General features: G+C 37.4%; 1 protein-coding gene across 3 annotated transcripts in view; it reads left to right on the top strand.

Annotated features, from left to right (window-relative positions):
- Positions 1-14,241, top strand: part of EPS15 (epidermal growth factor receptor pathway substrate 15) — a 164,225-nt gene extending 149,984 nt beyond the window's left edge. For all 3 annotated transcript variants that reach the window (XM_032634465.1, XM_032634456.1, XM_032634473.1), the window contains 4 exons: positions 5,457-5,533; positions 6,878-7,040; positions 9,259-9,452; positions 11,788-14,241. In XM_032634465.1, the coding sequence (XP_032490356.1) occupies positions 5,457-5,533; positions 6,878-7,040; positions 9,259-9,452; positions 11,788-11,934 (581 nt within the window). In that variant the 3' untranslated portion in view covers positions 11,935-14,241. The remainder of the gene's footprint in view (positions 1-5,456; positions 5,534-6,877; positions 7,041-9,258; positions 9,453-11,787) is intronic.
- Positions 14,242-19,787: the final 5,546 nt, after the last annotated feature.

Below are 19,787 nucleotides of genomic sequence, written 5' to 3'. Positions count from 1 at the left end.
AACGGATAAGTGACCTGGAAGATAAAATAGTGAAAGTAACTACCGCAGAGCAGAATAAAGAAAAGAGAGTGCAAAGAATTGAGGACAGTCTCAGAGACTTCTGGGACAACATTAAACACACCAACATTTGAATTATAGGGATCCCAGAAGAAGAAGAGAAAAAGAAAGGGACTGAGAAAATATTGGAAGACATTATACTTGAAGACTGCCCTAATATGGGAAAGGCAGTAGTCATTCAAGTCCAGGAAATGCAGAGTCCCACACAGGATAAATCCAAGGAGAAACAGGCCAAGACACATATTAATCAAACTATCAAAAATTAAATACAAAGAAAAAATATTAAAAGCAGCAAGGGAAAAAGCAACAGATAACATACAAGGGAATCCCCATCAGGTTAACAGCTGATCTTTCAGCAGAAACTCTGCAAGCCAGGAGGGAGTGGCAGGACATATTTAAAGTGATGAAAGGGAAAAACCTACCACCAAGATTACTCTACCCAGCAAGGATCTCATTCAGATTCAACCGAGCAATTAAAACCTTTACAGACAAGCAAAAGCTGAGAGAATTCAGAACCACCAAACCAGCTTTACAACAAATGCTAAAGGAACTTCTCTAGACAGGAAACAAAAGAGAAGGAAAAGACGTACAATAACAAACCCAAACCAATTAAGAAAATGGGAATAGGAACATACATATCCATAACTACCTTAAATGTAAATGGATTAAATGCTCCAACCAAAAGTGACAGACTGGCTCAATGGATACGAAAACAAGATCCATATATATGCTGCCTACAAGAGACTGATTTCAGACCAAGGGACACATACAGACTGAAAGTGAGGGGATGGAAAAAGATATTCCATGCAAATGGAAACCAAAAGAAAGCTGGAGTAGCAATTCTCATATCAGACAAAATAGACTTTAAATAAAGACCAGTAAAACAGACAAAGAAGGACACTACATAACAACCAAGTGATCAATCCAAGAAGAAGATATAACAATTGTAAATACTTATGCACCCAACATAGGAGCACCACAATACATAAGGCAAATGCTAACAGCCATAAAAGGGGAAATCGACAGTAACACAATCATAGTAGGGGACTTTAACACCCCACTTTCACCAATGGACAGATCATCCAAAATGAAATTAAATAAGGAAACACGAGCTTTAAATGACACATTAGACAAGATGAACTTAATTGATATATATAGGACATTCTGTCCAAAAACAACAGAATACACCTTCTCAAGTACTCATGGAACATTCTCCAGGATAGATCATATCGTGGGTCACAAATCAAGCCTGGTAAATTTAAGAAAATTGAAATTTTATCAAGTATCTTTTCCAACCACAACGCTGTGAGACTAGTTATCAATTACAGGAAAAATTCTGTAAAAAATACAAGCACATGGAGGCTGAACAATACGCTACTAAATAACCAAGAGATCACTGAAGAAATCAAAGAGGAAATCAAAAAATACCTAGAAATAAATGACAATGAAAACACGACAACCCAAAACCTATGGGATGCAGCAAAAGCAGTTCTAAGAGGGAAGTTTATAGCAGTACAATCCTACCTCAAGAAAAAAGGAGCATCTCAATTAAACAACCTAACCTTACACCTAAAGCAATTAGAGAAAGAAGAACACAAAACCCCCAAAGTTAGCAGAAGGAAAGAAATCATAAAGATCAGACTAGAAATAAATGAAAAAGAAATGAAGGAAATGACAGCAAAGATCAATAAAACTATAAGTTGGTTCTTTGAGGAGATAAACAAAATTGATAAACCATTAGCCCGACTCGTCAAGAAAAAAAGAGAGAAGACTCAATAGAATTACAAATGAAAAGGAGAAGTAACAACGAGACACTGCAGAAATACAAAGGATCATGAGAGATTACTACAAGCAACTCTATGCCAATAAAGTGGACAACCTGGAAGAAATGGACAAATTCTTAGAAAAGCACAACCTTCCTAGACTGAACCAGGAAGAAATAGAAAATATAAACAGACCGATCACAAGCCCTGAAATTGAGACTGTGATTAAAAATCTTCCAACAGACGAAAGCCTGGGATCAGATGGCTTCACAGGCGAATTCTCTCACACATTTAGAGAAGAGCTAACACCTATCCTTCTCAAGCTCTTCCAAAATATAGCAGAGGTAGGAACACTCCTAAACGCATTCTACGGGGCCACCATCACCATGATATCAAAACCAGACAAAGATGTCTCAAAGAAAGAAAGCTACAGGCCAATATCACTGATGAACATAGATGCAAAAATCCTCAACAAAATACTAGCAAACAGAATCCAGCAACACATTAAAAGGATCATACACCATGATCAAGTGGGGTTTATCACAGGAAAGCGAGGATTCTTCAATATACGCAAATCAATCAGTGTGATAAACCATATTAACAAATTGAAGGAGGAAAACCATATTATTATCTCTCTATGACATAAATCACAGCAAGATCCTTTTTGACCCACCTCCTAGAGAAAAGGAAATTAAAAAATATAAACAAATGGGACCTAATGAAACTTAAAAGCTTTTGCACAGCAAAGGAAACCATAAACAAGCTGAAAAAATAACCCTCAGAATGGGAGAAAATGTTTGCAAATGTATCAACAGACAAAGGATTAATCTTCAAAATATACAAGCAGCTCATGCAGGTCAATATCAAAAAAACAAACAACCCAATCCAGAAATGGGCAGAAGACCTAAACAGACATTTCTCCAAAGAAGATATACAGATTGCCAGCAAACACATGAAAGGATGCTCAACATCAGTAATCATTAGAGAAATGCAAATGAAAATTGCAATGAGGTATCACCTCATACCAGTCAGAATGGCCATCATCAAAAAATCTACAAACAATAAATGCTGGAGAGGGTGTGGAGAAAAGGGCACCATCTTGCACTGTTGGTGGGAATGTAAATTGATACAGCCACTATGGAGAACAGTATGGAGGTTCCTTAAAAAACTAAAAATAGAACTACCATACGACCCAGCAATCCCACTACTGGGCATATACCCTGAGAAAACCATAATTCAAAAAGAGTCAGGTACCACACTGTTCATTGCAGCTCTATTTACAATAACCAGGACATGGAAGCACCCTAAGTGTCCATGGACAGATGAATGGATAAAGAAGGTGTGGCACGTATATACAATGGAATATTACTCAGCCATAAAAAGAAACGAAACTGAGTTATTTGTAGTGAGGTGGATAGACCTAGAGTCTGTCATACAGAGTGAAGTAAGTCAGAAAGAGAAAAACAAATACCGTATGCTAACACATATATATGGAATCTAAAAAAAAAAAAAAACGTTCTGAAGAACCTAAAGGCAGGACAGGAATAAAGATGCAGGCATAGAGAATGGACTTGAGGACACGGGGAGGGGGAAGGGTAAGCTGGGACAAAGTGAGAGAGTGGCATGGACATACATATACTACCAAATGTAAAATAGATAGCTAGTGGGAAGCAGCCACATAGCACAGGGAGATCAGCTTTGTGACCACCTAGAGAGGTGCTATAGGGAGGGTGGGAGGGAGATGCAAGAGGGAGGAGATATGGGGATATATGTATATGTATAGCTGGTTCACTTTGTTATAAAGCCGAAACTAACACACCATTGTAAAGCAATTATACTCCAATAAAGATGTTTAAAAAATACTCTAGTAACCTACATGTAGCGTATTCTTCATATACAAGTGTCATGTTTTTTATTAGTGTCTTTCACAATGTACACTTCATAATATTTCAGTCAAACCTGACCTAACTCAGCAGTGTTGTCACATGTGTTATGACTGCTTGTAAAAGCTGTGGTACCATGGCAGAGCAAAAGCGTGAAGCAGATTTTTCAGTCCGTCAAGTGAAATGAGCCCATACCAATCAGGAGAGCGTCTGCATCCTGCTCAGGCTGTGCCTCAGCTGCCACTGCATCAGGAATTACAGGAAGAGGAGGAGAAAGAAGGGAAAGCCTGAAACAGCACCCATGACTAGGCAGGGCCTGAGGCTGTGGGATGCAGCAGATATGTAGTAATACAAAACCATCTTTTATGGCTAAAGCTGTAGGATTTCCTGTAACTCTGGACTCTCAACATCCTCTTCAGGTTCAGAGTTATTGGTGTGTCCCTAATGGACTGATTTTCTCTGTGCTTCTACCCACCTCATGACTGTTTTGGTGACAAGACAAAGATAATGTATATCTTCCTTGCCCCTCTTCTGTTTATGTCCATGGTGTACTCACTGTTAGAGGTAAGGGCACACTTTACACATTTAAATGAGTGGGTGAGCACACTTTGTCCTAAAACTGATTTGATGTAAAGATGAGTTAAGGAAGAGCAAGGAGCATTTTTCTATGCCTCTTTGCTCTGTCTTATCCTCTCTTTTGAGATTCACTTTCTTCTTCCTTTGTTTCTTTCTGCTTTCCTATATCAAGCAGCAATTCCTATAAATATTCTTTGACCTTATTGGTAGCCTTTATGCCTGAACAGACAAAACCTATCTCAACGTAAGTCAGTTTGTTCCAGCTGAAAATGTTAGTCTATTTGTTAAGTGCACTGTGATGGAACAGATAACTTCTCATGCCTGTGGAGCAGGGATTAAATACTGCTTTTGCAATTACTGTTCCTTCTGCCTGGAATAGATTTCTCTCCCCCACCTCCATCTATTCAGCAGACTCCATCCCTTATTTAAAAGACCTAGGTCAAATGTAATGGCTTATTTGATGCTTTTCCCGATTCTCCCAGCAGTTAATGGCTTCTACTACAGGTTTTTTATACCTCTCTAATAGCTCATTTAAGATTATTTTATTATTGTTTGTGTATATGTCTGTCACTGTACTATGAACTTTTCAGACATAGGAACTCTATCTTCTTATTTTCTTCAGTTTTATATATGGCCAATGAATCTTTTTTGACCATTCGTTCTTTGTTGGATAAGTGTTATTCCTTGTTTTTAAGAACCTTACAATCTAGTAGGGGTGATATATCAATCACAGATAACCATAATACAAACTAGAATGCTGTCAGTGCCACAAAGAAGGAAGAAATCACTTCTTGCTGTGTGAATTAGAGATACCTAGGTTATTCTAGGCTTTGTGGATATTGTAGTATTTGAAATGGACCTTGAAGGGTGTGTGTGAAATGTGGAATTAATGGTGTAGTTTTTTTTTTACTTCATGATGTCTTTATTAGAAATAGTTTAAGCGCTATATTATTTGACGTGTATTCCAAAGCCTTAAACACTTTACCTAGAGTTAGTTCACCTGTTTTTGATTCTTCAGTGATTCATCCGTGTGCTAAACTGTCTTTGTGGACTTAAATTCAGGGACTAATATTTGGCATTCGATATTTTTCATTTGTCTGAATGTTACTAACCAAAAGAGGACATGAAATTTGATGTCTTTCTGTCCTATTACATTGATTTTCTTTATTCATTTTAGCCACAGACCCCTTTGCTTCTGTTTTTGGAAATGAATCATTTGAAGATGGATTTGCTGACTTCAGCACATTGTCAAAGGTAATCTGAATACTTAGTAGGAAAGTAAAATATACTGTGTTTCCACCAAAGGAGTGATCCTTCCTTTTGATTTTATAACCTGACCCTCATAGAGATTGCAACTTGATTTCAGTAAGGCACAGCAAACATTGATTTCAGACAGAAATGAAATATAAGATGTAATCAAAGTAGACATTTCTGTACACAAAGACAATGATGATGGTACAGATAATTATAATTTTCTACTGGCAGGTCTGCTCAACACCTTTAAGAGCCTTCTGTCTTTTTAAACATGTTTCTTCCAATTGAATTACATTTTCCCCCTGTTGACTGTCTGGGTCAATAGCTGTAAAATCTGGACATTCATTCCATCCTCTCTGTACTGGTTACTTGATTTTATGTTCTGAGACTGTTAAGGTTAGTATTAAGATAATTAATAGCCCAGCACTATTAGGTAGTAGACTATATATGTCAACTACCTATTTTCCAATGTAGCCCTAGGATTGATTCAGGCCAAAAGAGTAAACTTAGAGTATATGTCACACTGTCTCTATCATTGGTTCTCAACTGGGTGTTATTCCCCCCACCCCCACCCCCCAGGAAACATTTGGCAATGTCTAGAGACATTTTCGGTTGTCACAGCTGAGGAGGAGGGCTGTTCATATCTAGTGGCTGGAGACCAGGGATGTTGTGCAACACCCTGTCCAACGCCACAACACAGAGCTATATCCAGCCCAAAATGTCAGCATGCTTCTTTAGAGAAACACTGGCCTAAACTGTAATATCTGATTCATTATAGAAAAGTGAATCTTTCATTACTCCATGTATTAGAGAGGCCAGGTCTTCAGACCCACAATAAGACTTATGCCATGGGATCAGTTTGCTTAAAAAACAAAATTGACTTTCAGGTTGTCTTTAATGTTTTTTAAGATGCCATTTTCTTTGACTTTAGTATTAAATCTTTCCTATATTTAAGTGCATTGGCAAGTGTGGAATCGGTATTTTTTCCTTTATCTTTTGGATCAGATATTCACTTGAGGAAAAATATATTAGTCTCTTTATAAAGGGCCTCAATGGTTTTGTATCACCTGAATCTTAATAAACCTTTAATCCAGAGTTGGCTTGTTTTGGTACGATCTGTTGCTCTTAATAAGTAGTGATGTTATAATCACTACTCATATAGAACAATTAAAAAATTTTTTTCCATTTTGGTTCTGAATGCAAAGGTTAAAATGTTAGTGCTCTCAGAATTGAAATAAATAAAGCTGCATAATACTGAAGATCACTCTTCCAAATGCTCCATAACCGCATACGGTTTGGTTGGCATAATATATATAACCATGAGTAATTTCTTTTCAAACAAAGGTCAACAATGAAGATCCTTTTAGTTCATCCACATCAAGCTCCATCAGCAATATGGTCATTACAAAAAATATGCTTGAGGAAACATCCATCAAAACTGAAGATGTACCCCCAGCACTGCCACCAAAGATTGGAACTCCAACAAGGCCCTGCCCACCACCACCTGGTATGAGAGTTGATACCTTTCTTAACTACTTCCTTTTTCTTTCTGAAAAGTATTGTGTGGGCCTTATTTGTAGACTTTATATAAAGGGCCTTAAACAAAACAAGTCCAAAAACACAGCAGAAGCCTGCTGCCATCATCTGTTCTGACTTTAATGCAGAATTACAGATATGTGCCTAAGAAGCCAGCCTGTGTAACTGTCATGAACTATTTTTCTAGCAAGAGCTAATTTCTCTTTAAATCATTTTAGAGAGGCAGTAAATGAAAAAAGGAAAGTACCAACGAAATCTCTTACTTTTTGGAAGCTCATTGATTACCATTTGAACAACAGTTTCCTGCGCTTTGGTATTTTAATAAATTTCTGTAAGCAAAGATTAATTCGAAGTCCCTTTCTTTTTCCTGCTAAATGTGAAGTCTTCCTTAAGTCCTTTAATGTGAGAATATATGGCCTTTTTGGTATCCAGAATTCAGCTTTTCGGTATCAGAATTTTAAAAGAAAGTATTATTTTTCTTGAAGGAAAATATTATTTTACTTGACTTGATAAGAGACTCCTTTATTTTATAAAAGTGATGTTTTTGGTCTAGAAACAAATTCTTACTATTCTTATTTTTTTTGTTTTGTTTAGCACTGTAAAGAAAAAGGGGTTTTGTTTGTTTGTTTGTTTTTAATGAAGATAATAAAGTTCATGAGAAGTGGTAAAAAGGCAATCCCCTGAATAGTTGTAGTGCTACTTGTGAGAAGACACATCTGGTACATTATTGTTTTAACCATATATCATTCCGTGGTAAATTTTCAGCCTCAGTAGTTCTAGAATATTATTCTTGCCTTTTCATAATAGCCTCCCTATGGTATTTCTTGGGCAGATTTTTTTTTCTTCTTTGATTTAAAGAATTGCAAATAAAATTGTTAAGACCCAGCTACCTGTTGAAAAATCAGGTGAACTGAACTGAACTCCTTTTATCTTTTAAGGAAAAGTAGCCTGTATCATATATCACTAGAGAGTAAGGTTGTCAGAATATATTTTTTAAAAAATGATGGTTAATTTGCTCATTTAAGTTTTATACCAGTAAGGTGCCAACAGTGAAGTTATTTTTAAAATCCTAAGTAAACTAATATACTAGAGCTGTAACTAAATCTAAGACTTCAGCAAAGTGAGTATATATCACTGTAGAAAAATCAAGGAAAGAAAGATGGTTTGTTGAACTGCAGCTTAAAGATCTGGGTTCTAATTCTGGATATTCTCTGACTAGCTCTATGATCTTGAGTGTGTAACTTCATATGTCTGAACCTCGGCTATCTGAGCTGTTAGATGGTGGCATTAATTCTAATGTTGCCTACCTTCACAGGATTGTGGAAGGATCCTTTGAGATATGAGATGTGAACACCTTTTGTAAGCTGCTACAGTGCCAGAAAGAATCTGTTGTTATGATTGCTCTTACCAGCTTAACACGTCTTTAGGAAAATATATATATTTGAAGATATTTTAGCACCTGTTCTTATTATCCTTTCTTCAGGATGTACTGAGTTTAAGTCTTTAAAATTAGAAAACTTGTTTGAAAATGGTGCTGAATTAATGAGCAACAGTATGCTGTTTGGTAAAAGATTTAGTTGATCAGCACCCACAAAGATTTAGGGCCTGGTCTTCAAAGCATTCTCTTTATTCTTCAGTTTGAAATATTGTAATAGCAAGAAATAGGTGGGCTTTACCAAGGTAGTTTTTAATTTCATGCTCCCAGGTGTTACATATAGATCCAGAGGAAAATCAGAAGAATATTAGCATTTTTCAAAGCTCATTTGCCCTTCCTGCCACTGGTGGATAACTGTATCAGGCAGAGGTTATCACAGCAGAGGCCGTTTTTGTCATTATTCTTTGTCATTCTCCTGCTGTTTTGTCCATTCCTCTCTCTTTTCTTGGGAACATGCTGCTTTGGAGAAGAGAAGGTCAACTCTCTGGGCAGATAAGATTCCCGGCCCATTTCCCCCCTTCTTTGCTATTTTTCCATTTAGCTACACAGAGCTAGAATATATTTGAGAGGTTGTGTGTGAAAATTTGAGGACATAGTGTTGGCTGTGATAGTTTAAGACCATATTAAGAATGTGTTTGAGGTACTGACCCCCATTCCCCACCCCCAGCTCTTTAATGCTCCCTGTGTTCATGTTCTTGTGTGTTTGTGTTTGCCATATTTGCTGGTTGAATTAATTGTAATGATTTTGATCCAGGGAAAAGACCCATCAACAAATCGGATTCTTCTGATCCCTTTAAACTGAATGATCCATTTCAGCCTTTCCCAGGCAATGACAGCCCCAAAGAAAAAGATCCTGATATGTTTTGTGATCCATTCACTTCTTCTTCTTCTACTACTACCACTACCAGTAAAGAGGCTGACCCAAGCAATTTTGCTAACTTCAGTGCTGTAAGTACTGTGAATGGGCTGTTTGGGGGAAAATCTTTCCATTTACAGTTTAAAGAGTTTTCAAAGATTATTTTGGAGTCTGCCAAATTTGCATTATTTCAACTAAATTTACCAATATGTTAAAAATGATCTTTATTCTTCCCTCAACCAAAAAATCTCTGTTTGATTCTGTTTGCTGGTTCTAAAAGTATTTCATTGCTCAAATGATTTTTGTAGTCTTAATTCTTGGGTTATATACCAGTTGTTTTGCAAAACCCTTCTCTTGATCTTGGTAAACAATATAAATAAAATTCTGACAGTTATTAGTTTGCAAATTGTTATGGATGATGGGCCATTAGAGAGTCATTTGCTGTCTGCCCTCTGGATGAATAATGCCAATAATGAGTTTGTGTATTTGTAACTGTGTTTGTGTGTTTGTGTATAAAGCCTTGATGATTTCTGGAGACCAGTCAACAATTATGAGAGGATAGGGCCAGGAATTCTTTGAATTGAAAATAAAACTCTGGTTTCATATAGTAGTGTTCCTAAAAAGTAAATGTTGGTTTTATTAAATAAATATGATTGTTAAGAGCTAAACAATCTTTAATTATTTGGGGGGCTCTAATTCACTAGCATTCCATATTTACTCTGCATCCTCCCAGAGCTGACTAACATAGGCAGGCCAGTAAAGACAATAGAAGAGTTCTGTGACAAGACCATAGGCAGGGTCTGTAAGATCACAGAAATGGGACAACCAGCTTGAAGTGTCACTCTGGAGGGACGGACATTAAGCAATGACATGTATTCCATCATTATTTAGATAAAAACAAGGCTTTTTTTTTTTTTAATTCTTAGAGTAACTAACAGTGTTTCATTTTCCCAGATGTTTTTTCAGGTAAAATGACCTTCATTATCGCTATTTTATAACAAAGCAATAATTTTCCTCTACTTAATACCTTAAGCACTTGAGATGATTTTAGAAATAAGAGATCTAGTGGCCAGGTGACTCTGACCACAATGTGCCTAATGTCTCCCTCAGTGTAGCATTGGGTCCCTCAACCCGTCACTTTATCCCTGCAGCCATTTCTAGTTAGAAAGGAGGTAGGCAGGAATCTGTATGCAACTAAGGCAGACAGAATTAGTCTCAGTTACCCAGCTTTTGAATCTGTACTCTTAAGTTTCAGTGGCTTCCTCTGAATGTAAAGGAGCAGAATAGGAATCAGTATTTTGAATACTGGAAAACAGAGAGTGTCAGAATTATACTGCCTTTTATTAGATGGAATTTGAGTTGTTTCGAGCAGAGAATCCAGAATTGCTCTTCTTAGTATAATCCTCTTAATATAAAATAACCTTCTGGCAGTTTGTGGCATTTAATATCTTAAATATGATTTCAGCAAGTCAAAACCTGGTTGGAATGAGTCTTGAACAATAGCTAAGGCATTTTGCTTATTTCATATTCCAGCATCTCCGTATAGTATAATATTAAGCAGCTCATAATAAAAATGTCTTCTTTTTTTAATTATGAAAGATTTGTTAAGTATTATAAGTTTCAAAGGCCCTCTAATTCCCTAGGGGAAAAGCTACCATTTTCAAAAAGCCTGACAGTTTCTTTCACTTCATCCTATTATGGTGTTCATCCTGTTATGGTATTCCTCTGTATGACAGGACTTGAAACTGGGTAGAATTTTTTTATTTAGTATCTGCCACGGTTGCTCTTTCAGGTGGATAAGTGTATTTCCTTGACTTAATAATTACCAGCATTAAGGTTTTATTTAGACTAGGTCATAAAGTTCTCAATGTCTACTGAATTCTTTATAATGCATTAAAAAATTGATCAGGTTCACATCTTATTTAGTATATCCAGTACTCTTATTTTATGTATAACAAAATTTATGTATGTATAGATATTCTTTGCTTCATAATTTTTCTGTACCTGAAGGGCTAGGATAAGGTAGGAAATCACCAGTGGGATTAAGTTGAAAATGATTTATCATGTGAGGATACTCACTGAAGTTGAAGTAGTTAATGTTTCACATTAGATAAAAATGCTAGCCCTCTCCTGTTTTTAAATCTCCTGATTCACCTTAAGAATTTCCACTTTTTAAAAAAATGATGTTTAATGTTCCATTTTATAGACTATCTGTAGACTGCATTAATTTTTAAGATTAAATCATATTTTAATAACTGATTAAATGTGTTTTCAGAAAAAAAAATTAACAATTAACAGGACTATTTACAGAGTCCTTCAGAAGGTGAAACAAATAGTTAAATATCATTTCGTAAAAGTTCTTTTTCCTTCTTGTGTTTGTTCTGCTCATGAATTTATTCGTTTGTTCATTTGTCTTTTAAATGGCAGTATCCCTCTGAAGAAGATATGATTGAGTGGGCCAAGAGGGAGAGTGAGAGAGAGGAAGAGCAGAGGCTTGCCCGACTGAATCAGCAAGAGCAAGAAGACTTAGAACTGGCTATTGCACTCAGCAAATCTGAAGTATCAGAAGCATGAAGAATTTTCCTGTTCTTTGTCAATCACACAATACTCTTCTTCCTGAATACTGAAGCTATTTACAGTGTGTATCAAAACTAGCTATGAGCATGGGAATACAAAAGGTTTGAGATTCCTGTAAATGTGACAAAAGTTTTTGTTTTTTTTAAACTCCATTTCAGATTTGTCCTTTTTTTCCCCCTGTAAAAGCGGTAGCCCAGATAACTTCACCTAGGCCCCCGTTCTGGTGTGCATTTAGTGTGAGCTTTTGCCTGCCTGTGCTACTTTTACTTGGAAAGCTAGAGCACCCAAGCTTCTGCCTTCTGGAATATAGAGAAATAGTTTCATCCCTTTGCTACCCTTGTTCTGTAGTTACTCTGATGATAGCCAGTGGGGTTCTTAAAGTTGGCAGTATTCTCCCCTAATTTAAATGGTTGAAAGAGGGGAAGGGAAAGAACATCCTATTTCTTTTATGACAGAGCGAGTTGGCTAGTTTAAAGTACATGTTTGTATTTCCTTATAATCAAAATACTGTTCAATTTGTTTTTTATAGACAAGAAAAAATATTTTGCATAAATTGACTCCACTATTGAAAAAGGGATGCTTTAGATTGAACCATTATAGCTTCAGATTCAATCTTTTCCTAAATAAAAACTTTAAAGCCTCATGTGTGAAATATATTTAAAATTTTCTTCTCTGGACTTAGGGAATTTTGATAAACACATACCTCTCCATAATTTTAAGCATTAGAGGGTGGAGAAAAATTACCACTTAAAATATACCCATCAATATAAGGTAAGCAAAAATCTTAACCTGGCAGCCATTCTGCCACTGCCATGGCACTGTCCTCTTTAGTTCATGGTAGGTTTATTTTCCTACTTTTGCAGAAGAAACTTTAGCAAGCTAGAACTGGAAGGTACTTTAACTTTTTGTATACATATATTTTTTTTTTTTCTTTAATGAAGGTTCAGTTACTTGAAATGTAAAAACATTCACTGAATACAACTGAAAAAAGTGACGTGTATTAAATCATATTATTGCTTTTTGTCCATTTTTGTGGATTAAAATAGTTTATTCTCTTTGTGTTTTTAACCTACAAAATTGGCAGGCTAGCAAAAAAATTTTGTGTTTTTTAATTGGGAGAGAAGAGACCTGCCAAATTATCGAAGCTCTTTATGTGTTAAAAGCCTATCTCCTGTAAAATTGACCAAGCAGACAAGCTGAATTTAAAATGGACTGTGAAGTAGGCTGTAAATTGTAATCTTATTTTTTTTTAACCTGAGTCAGTGATTTAGATAATGTATTGAAAACCAAGATAAAGGAAAATGCACCTAAAAACTAATTAAATATCTCTGTGGTTACCAAGTCAAGGTGGTATTGATCTGTGTTAATCAGAGTAACTTGTTGCCTAGCCTATGAATAAATTCCAAAATATCCAGTTCATTTCATCTTGAAATGGTGCTTTTTTTCTCTCCACACACAATTGAATTGCTGCAGTTTAAAACAAATTTGAACCACTTTCTTGCACTGTTAGCTTTTTTCTACTTTTATAGATTAAAACATTTCAGCATAAAAGTCATACATATGAAGCAAGGGCTGAATCATAATCACAAGGGTTTAATTTTGATAAACTAATCCAGTTATAAGGATATACTGCAAAAGTTGATTGAGAAAGTAGTATTGGGAGTTGTGAATGGTAGTGAGTTTTGGGTTTTTTTCTTCCCCTTAACACTTTAGGAAAAAGGTAAGTAGACTTGAACAACCTTCTTTTGCACTGGGAAAATGAACAGATGTTTGAAATGGTTTTAAAATATTTTTTTTAATTAAAAGAACACTCTGGAAAGTACTAAATATCTGTAACTTATAAACACCAACTTTCGATGTAATAAGTATACCTTAATCTTATGTGTGTTTAACTGGATTACATAGATTCTTTTATTAAAATATGTATACTCAGTGGACCAATATAATATATTAAAGTATGTATTATATATATATACATATATACATATACATATATATATATATATATATATATATATATATATATATATATATATAAATCTCCATGCTCACTTGTGTAGGATGAATGTCTTAGAGTCATTTATGATTATATTTTATGTTGTTGACCCTGGCTCCAGAGCCTGTGCTTGAAAGGACAGATAAGTATTCCTGAGAGCTAAGTGGCACTACTTATGAAGTTTTAACCATCTTCTACCTACTTGTTCAGGTTTATTTGAGTTCTCTTTATAGAATTTTCTCTTATGTTTCAAACTTCTAAACTGTAGCCTGTAATTATGAGAACAATAAACTTTAAATTATAATAAACCATACTATCCATACATCCTATCTGAAATGGAGTTTTGCACGATTCTCTGTTATGTCCATGCTGTGTCTAAGGAGGGGTAGGCATACAATCAGCACAGATTAATATGTGTAAAGTGCTTGAGACAGTACCTGGTATAGAATAAAATACTCAATAAATGTTAACTATTTTTTAGTTGACATGTCCTGTTTTTTTGAAAGAAGGATAGGAAACAGGTATGCATAGAGACAGTGCCTGAAACGTAGGTGGTGTGTATATATTTGTTGAATGAGGATTTGTGAGATGGACTCTAGGAGGGCACTGTGGTGTGAAAAATTCAGACAACCCTGGTCTGCCATTTTTAGGAAAGATGACTTTGACAAAGTTACTTAGCCTCCCTGAACCTCATTTTCTTCTTCTAATGAACGTCATAATACCCAACTCACAGGATTGTTCTGAATGATTTGAGTTTGACAGCTTTTTAATGTTATTTATTTTAATCAAACAGATGCAGCCATGTTATTATTAATAGTGAAAATAGCTATTGGTTATTTTTTTTTTTTTTTTTTTTAATTTATTTATTTATTTATTTATTTTTGGCTGTGTTGGGTCTTCGTTTCTGTGCGAGGGCTTTCTCTAGTTGCGGCGAGCGGGGGCCACTCTTCATCATGGTGCGTGGGCCTCTCACTGTCGCGGCCTTCTCTTGTTGCAGAGCACAGGCTCCAGTCGCGCAGGCTCAGTAGCTGTGGCGCACGGGCTTAGCTGCTCCGCGGCATGTGGGATCTTCCCAGACCAGGGCTCGAACCCATGTCCCCTGCATTGGCAGGCAGATTCTCAACCACTGCGCCACCAGGGAGGCCCGCTATTGGTTATTGAATGCACTATACTAAGCACTTTACGTGTGTCTTCTTGGTTAATCTTCACAAAAGCCCTAAGTAGTACTATTATTATCGCCTGTTTTAGAAATAGGAAAAATGAGGCTCAAAAAAGTTAAAATAGGGCTTCCCTGGTGGCGCAGTGGTTGAGAGTCCGCCTGCCGATGCAGGGGACATGGGTTCGTGCCCCGGTCCGGGAAGATCCCACATGCCGCGGAGCGGCTGGGCCCGTGAGCCATGGCCGCTGAGCCTGCGCGTCCGGAGCCTCTGCTCCGCAGTGGGAGAGGGCACAACAGTGAGAGGCCCGCGTACCACAAAAAAAATAACACACACAAAAAAAGTTAAAATAGTATGCTTCAGATAATACTGCTAATAAGTAGATGAGCCAGGAATTGAACTCTGGTCTGTCTGATTCTAAAACATGATACTCTTTCCAGTTTACCGTGCTTTGTCTCCTTTTCTGTGAAAAAAATATTGCCTATAGGAAATGCTAGGAACAGGGCATGATAAATAATAACAGATAACGTATATTGAGCTTCAGGCAGAATCCTTAGTGCTTTCCGTATATTATTTCATTTCATCCTTAGAAAAGTAACCCTGTAATGTATAGGTACTATTTTTGTCTCCATTTCACAGAGGAGGTGCCCTAATTAGGCCACAGTTATGTAGCCAGTAAGTGACAGAGCTGGAATTTGAACCCAGAAGACTGGCTGTACCGTTTTGACCACTGCTCTCTATTCCTGTTAAAGGTGAGAAGCCAGAGGAGAACTATCATAAATAGAATAATCCATGTAATCTCTGCTCTTGAGGATTAATGAAATAAACCTACTACATAGCACGTGGCATCTTATAAAACATTTCCTAATTCATTTTCATATTTAATCTTTACCAGGATTTAGAACAGTTTTTGACACATGAAAGTACCCAACCATTGTAAGTTACCAATATTATGATAAATGATAAATCGGAACATAGGGGAGATAGCCAACCTTTCTTTTATTAAAGAAATACAAATTTTAAAACCACAAAAGCTGGCAAAAACAAAAAATAACTTATTAGTGCTGGCAAAGCTCTGGAAAGAATACATTAAAAGGTAGGCAAAGAGTAGATTTTGGAGAGTTTGCCACACAGATGGAGGGACAGGGCATTCTAGGCAGAGGCCATGGTTGTATAAAGAAAAAGTGGTAGGACACAACATAGTGTACTAGCACACGACCTAGTGTGCTAGCAAACAGCAAGTATTGAAGTAGTTCAGTGTAACTAGAGTAGGTTTGTGGGCAAAAGAGTGAAGTGTTTGTGTGTAAGAAAGGTCTCACTGGTAGTGATTTGGTGGATTGCTTTAGAAGGAAACCAGGTAAGGCAGGGAGAGCAGGTGAAGGCTGATGGAGTCATTCAGGTGAGATGGTAGGTACCTAAAATATGGCTGTGGCTGAGGCCCGAGAAAAGGGGATTGATTTAAGAGAATTATCAGGCCTTAGAGTCTGATTAGATATGGGTGGTGAGGGGAAGGGAGTGGTTGCAAACTTCAGCAAGCATCAGGATCACCTGGAGGGCTTGTTAAAGTACAGATTGTGGACCCCATCCCCAAAGTTTGTGATTTCAGTAGGTCTAGAGTGGGACCTAAGAATCTGAATTTCTGACAAGCTCCCAGATAATGCTGAAGTTGCTGGCCCAGGGACCTCGCTTCGAGAACCACTAGAATAGGGACTGACTTCCAGGTCTCTCTGTTCTCCTGCACGTCTTATTAGATGTACTCATTTGGTTTGCAGTGCTGTTGCACCTTGTCATTCTGTACTTGACCTGTCACTTCTGCTTCATAGTGTAAAGCACCTCTAATCTTCCTTGTGGATAAAGAGAGTTTTTAAAAATAATAATTGCAGGCTAACAGCACTTACTATGTGCCAGTACTATTTGAAACACTTTAATATACGGTCCCCAACTTAATGATGGTTTGACTTATGATTTTTTTACTTTATGATGGTGCAAAAGTAATACATATTCAGTAGGAAACATACCTTGACTTTTGAATTTTGCTCTTTTCCCAGGCCAGCAATGTGCTGTACCATCCCCTCTCATGATGCTGGGCAGCGGCCGCAGCTCCCAGTCAGCTGCACGATCACAAGGGTGAACATCCAGTACACTTACAGCCACCCAGTACCCAGACAGCTGTTCTGTTTTTCACTTTTACCACAATATTCAGTAAGTTACATGAGATAGTCAACACGTTATTATAAAATAGGCTTTGCATTAGGTGATTTTGCCCACCTGTAGGTTAATGTTAAGTGTTCTGAGTATGTGTAAGGTAGAGTAGGCCAAGCTCTGATGTGGTAGCTTAGCTGTATTAAATGCATTTCTGACTTATGATATTTTCAGTTTGTGGTGGGTTTATGGGGATATAACCCCATCGTAAGTCAAGGAAGATCTATATGCTGATTCATTTTAATGTCCATAACAATCCTTTAAATTAGTTACTGTTATTTGCAGTTTACAGATGAGAAAGCTGAGGTACAAAAAGGTTAAACAACTTGCCCAAATCACAGAGCTAAAAAGTGTCAGAGTCAGGATTCAAACCCAGGGAGTCTAGATCCAGAACCCATGCTCAATCACTCTGCTCTACTGAAGAAAACTTATATTAAAATACTTTTGATGTATGGCTCAATATTGTACCTCTTACTGCCAGAAAGCCCTTTATCATCTGAGTTTTGGGAATGCACAGAGAAGATCATTGTCATTCTGTTCACCTTTGCTAAGGTGTATTGTGTTCTGGGTACTGTGCTGGGTCAGAGACAGAGAAAACTCATATGAGGCCATCAGTGGTATAGTGGGGGAGATAGACATTACTTACAGTTAATTTCACAACACTGCACATTGAAGATTATGATAGGAGTACTGGGACACCCAGAGGAAGGAGAGAATAGTTCTGGCTGAGAGGACTGGGGAAGGCTTCCCAGACGAGGTGTCCTTAGGACACAGTATTCTGCTCCTAGCATTAGTAAAAGTGTAGATGGCAACTGTCAAAATTAAAACAAAACAACAACCATAAAAACACAGCTTTCACAAGGCCACATCATTTGATGTCAGAGCTCTGTTGACTGAAAAAGGCTGCCAGACAGTCTCCCAGGAAGCCTCATTTAAGTGATACTCATTACTTAGTGAAATCAACCTTATCCAAGGTCTGACCTTCAACTTTAGAAACCTGATTTTCATCAGTAGAAGAGAGACAAAGCTCCCATTAAGCAGGTTCACAGGGACTGATGTAAAGAACAAAATGTCAGTTTCCAGTAGAAGTTGCTATAGGGCTTGAAGTGCTCACAACTGGTTGAATGAAGATTCCTTCTCCCTGCCAGTGCTTGGATGCCTCCTACCTGTAAGGTTCCTCACTCCCTGCAGCCAGGGCTGCCTGGCCCCTCTGATGAACACATTTTTTTAGACTAATATGTTTGATCAGGTTACAGTCTGGTTTGGCTGGTTGGGTAGCTTATAAAGTCTCTTAGGGGTGACTTTGCATATCTTTGCTTTCATCACGTATGTAGACTCTGTATTTAACTCCTTCTAAGGCAGACTTTCCCCAGTTTATGAGTTCTTAGTGAAATATCTCACTCCCTGGGCTCTGACTTCACCCTTTCATTGATCATGTCATTTATTGAGTGTATATGTGCCAGGCCTTCTCCCTGACTCATTCTCCTCCAAACCGTCAACATGACCTAACAATTCTGCCTTTTAAGTATCCCTCAAATCTGTCCTCTCCATCCCTAGTGCCACTCCCCCAATTCAGGTCTTCATCATCTCTCTTCAGGCTTTTGCCAAAGCTTCCTAATCTCCTTGCCGCCGATCTCTTTGTTTTTCTCTCTGCTTCCAGACCATCCTCCGTGTTACAGTCAGATTCTTCTAGAATCGAAATCTGCCCTATCACTCCTGTAATAAAACATGCCACTGATTCCCATCACATTCAGGTTAAAATCCTAACCCCTTAGAAAGCTTTTCCTTCATAACCTTAATTTCTGATTGATTTTTTTTTTTTTTTTTTTTTTTTTTGCGGTACACGGGCCTCTCACTGTTGTGGCCTCTCCCGTGGCGGAGCACAGGCTCCGGATGCGCAGGCTCAGCGGCCATGGCTCATGAGCCCAGCCGCTCCGCGGCATGCGGGATCCTCCCGGACCGGGGCACGAACCCGTGTCCCCTGCATCGGCAGGCGGGCTCCCAACCACTGCGCCACCAGGGAAGCCCCTCTGATTGATATTTAATCAGTAATGGCTTGAACATGTAAGCTGGGTTTTTTTTTTTTTCCTCTTTAAACAAATCTTGAGAAAATGCTACCTTAAGGAAATAAAGGCACTCTAATATGATTGTAGCATATGGAATTCTTTGGGGATGTGCATAATTTTACTCTCTAACTTGATGTTTTTCAATAGGCAGGTTGTAATTCCTTAGTTGGGTTGTGAAATCAGTTTAGTAAATCGAGCAACATGGAAAAAATGTAACCAGAGTAGTACAGGCATACCTTGGAGATAGTGCGTGTTCAGTTCCAGACCATCGCAGTAAAGTGAATATCACAATAAAGTGAGTCACACATTTCCCAGTGCATATAAAAGTTGTGTTTATACTACATTGTAGTCTATTAAGTGTGCAGTAGCATTAAGTCTAAGAAAACAATGTACCTACTTTAATTTAAAAATACTTTATTGCTTAAAAAA

This window comes from Phocoena sinus, chromosome 1 (genome assembly GCF_008692025.1).
Source record: "Phocoena sinus isolate mPhoSin1 chromosome 1, mPhoSin1.pri, whole genome shotgun sequence".
Taxonomy (NCBI): domain Eukaryota; kingdom Metazoa; phylum Chordata; class Mammalia; order Artiodactyla; family Phocoenidae; genus Phocoena; species Phocoena sinus.
The sequence above is the reverse complement of the archived record's forward strand: the minus strand, read 5'-3'. Positions and strand labels throughout refer to the sequence as shown.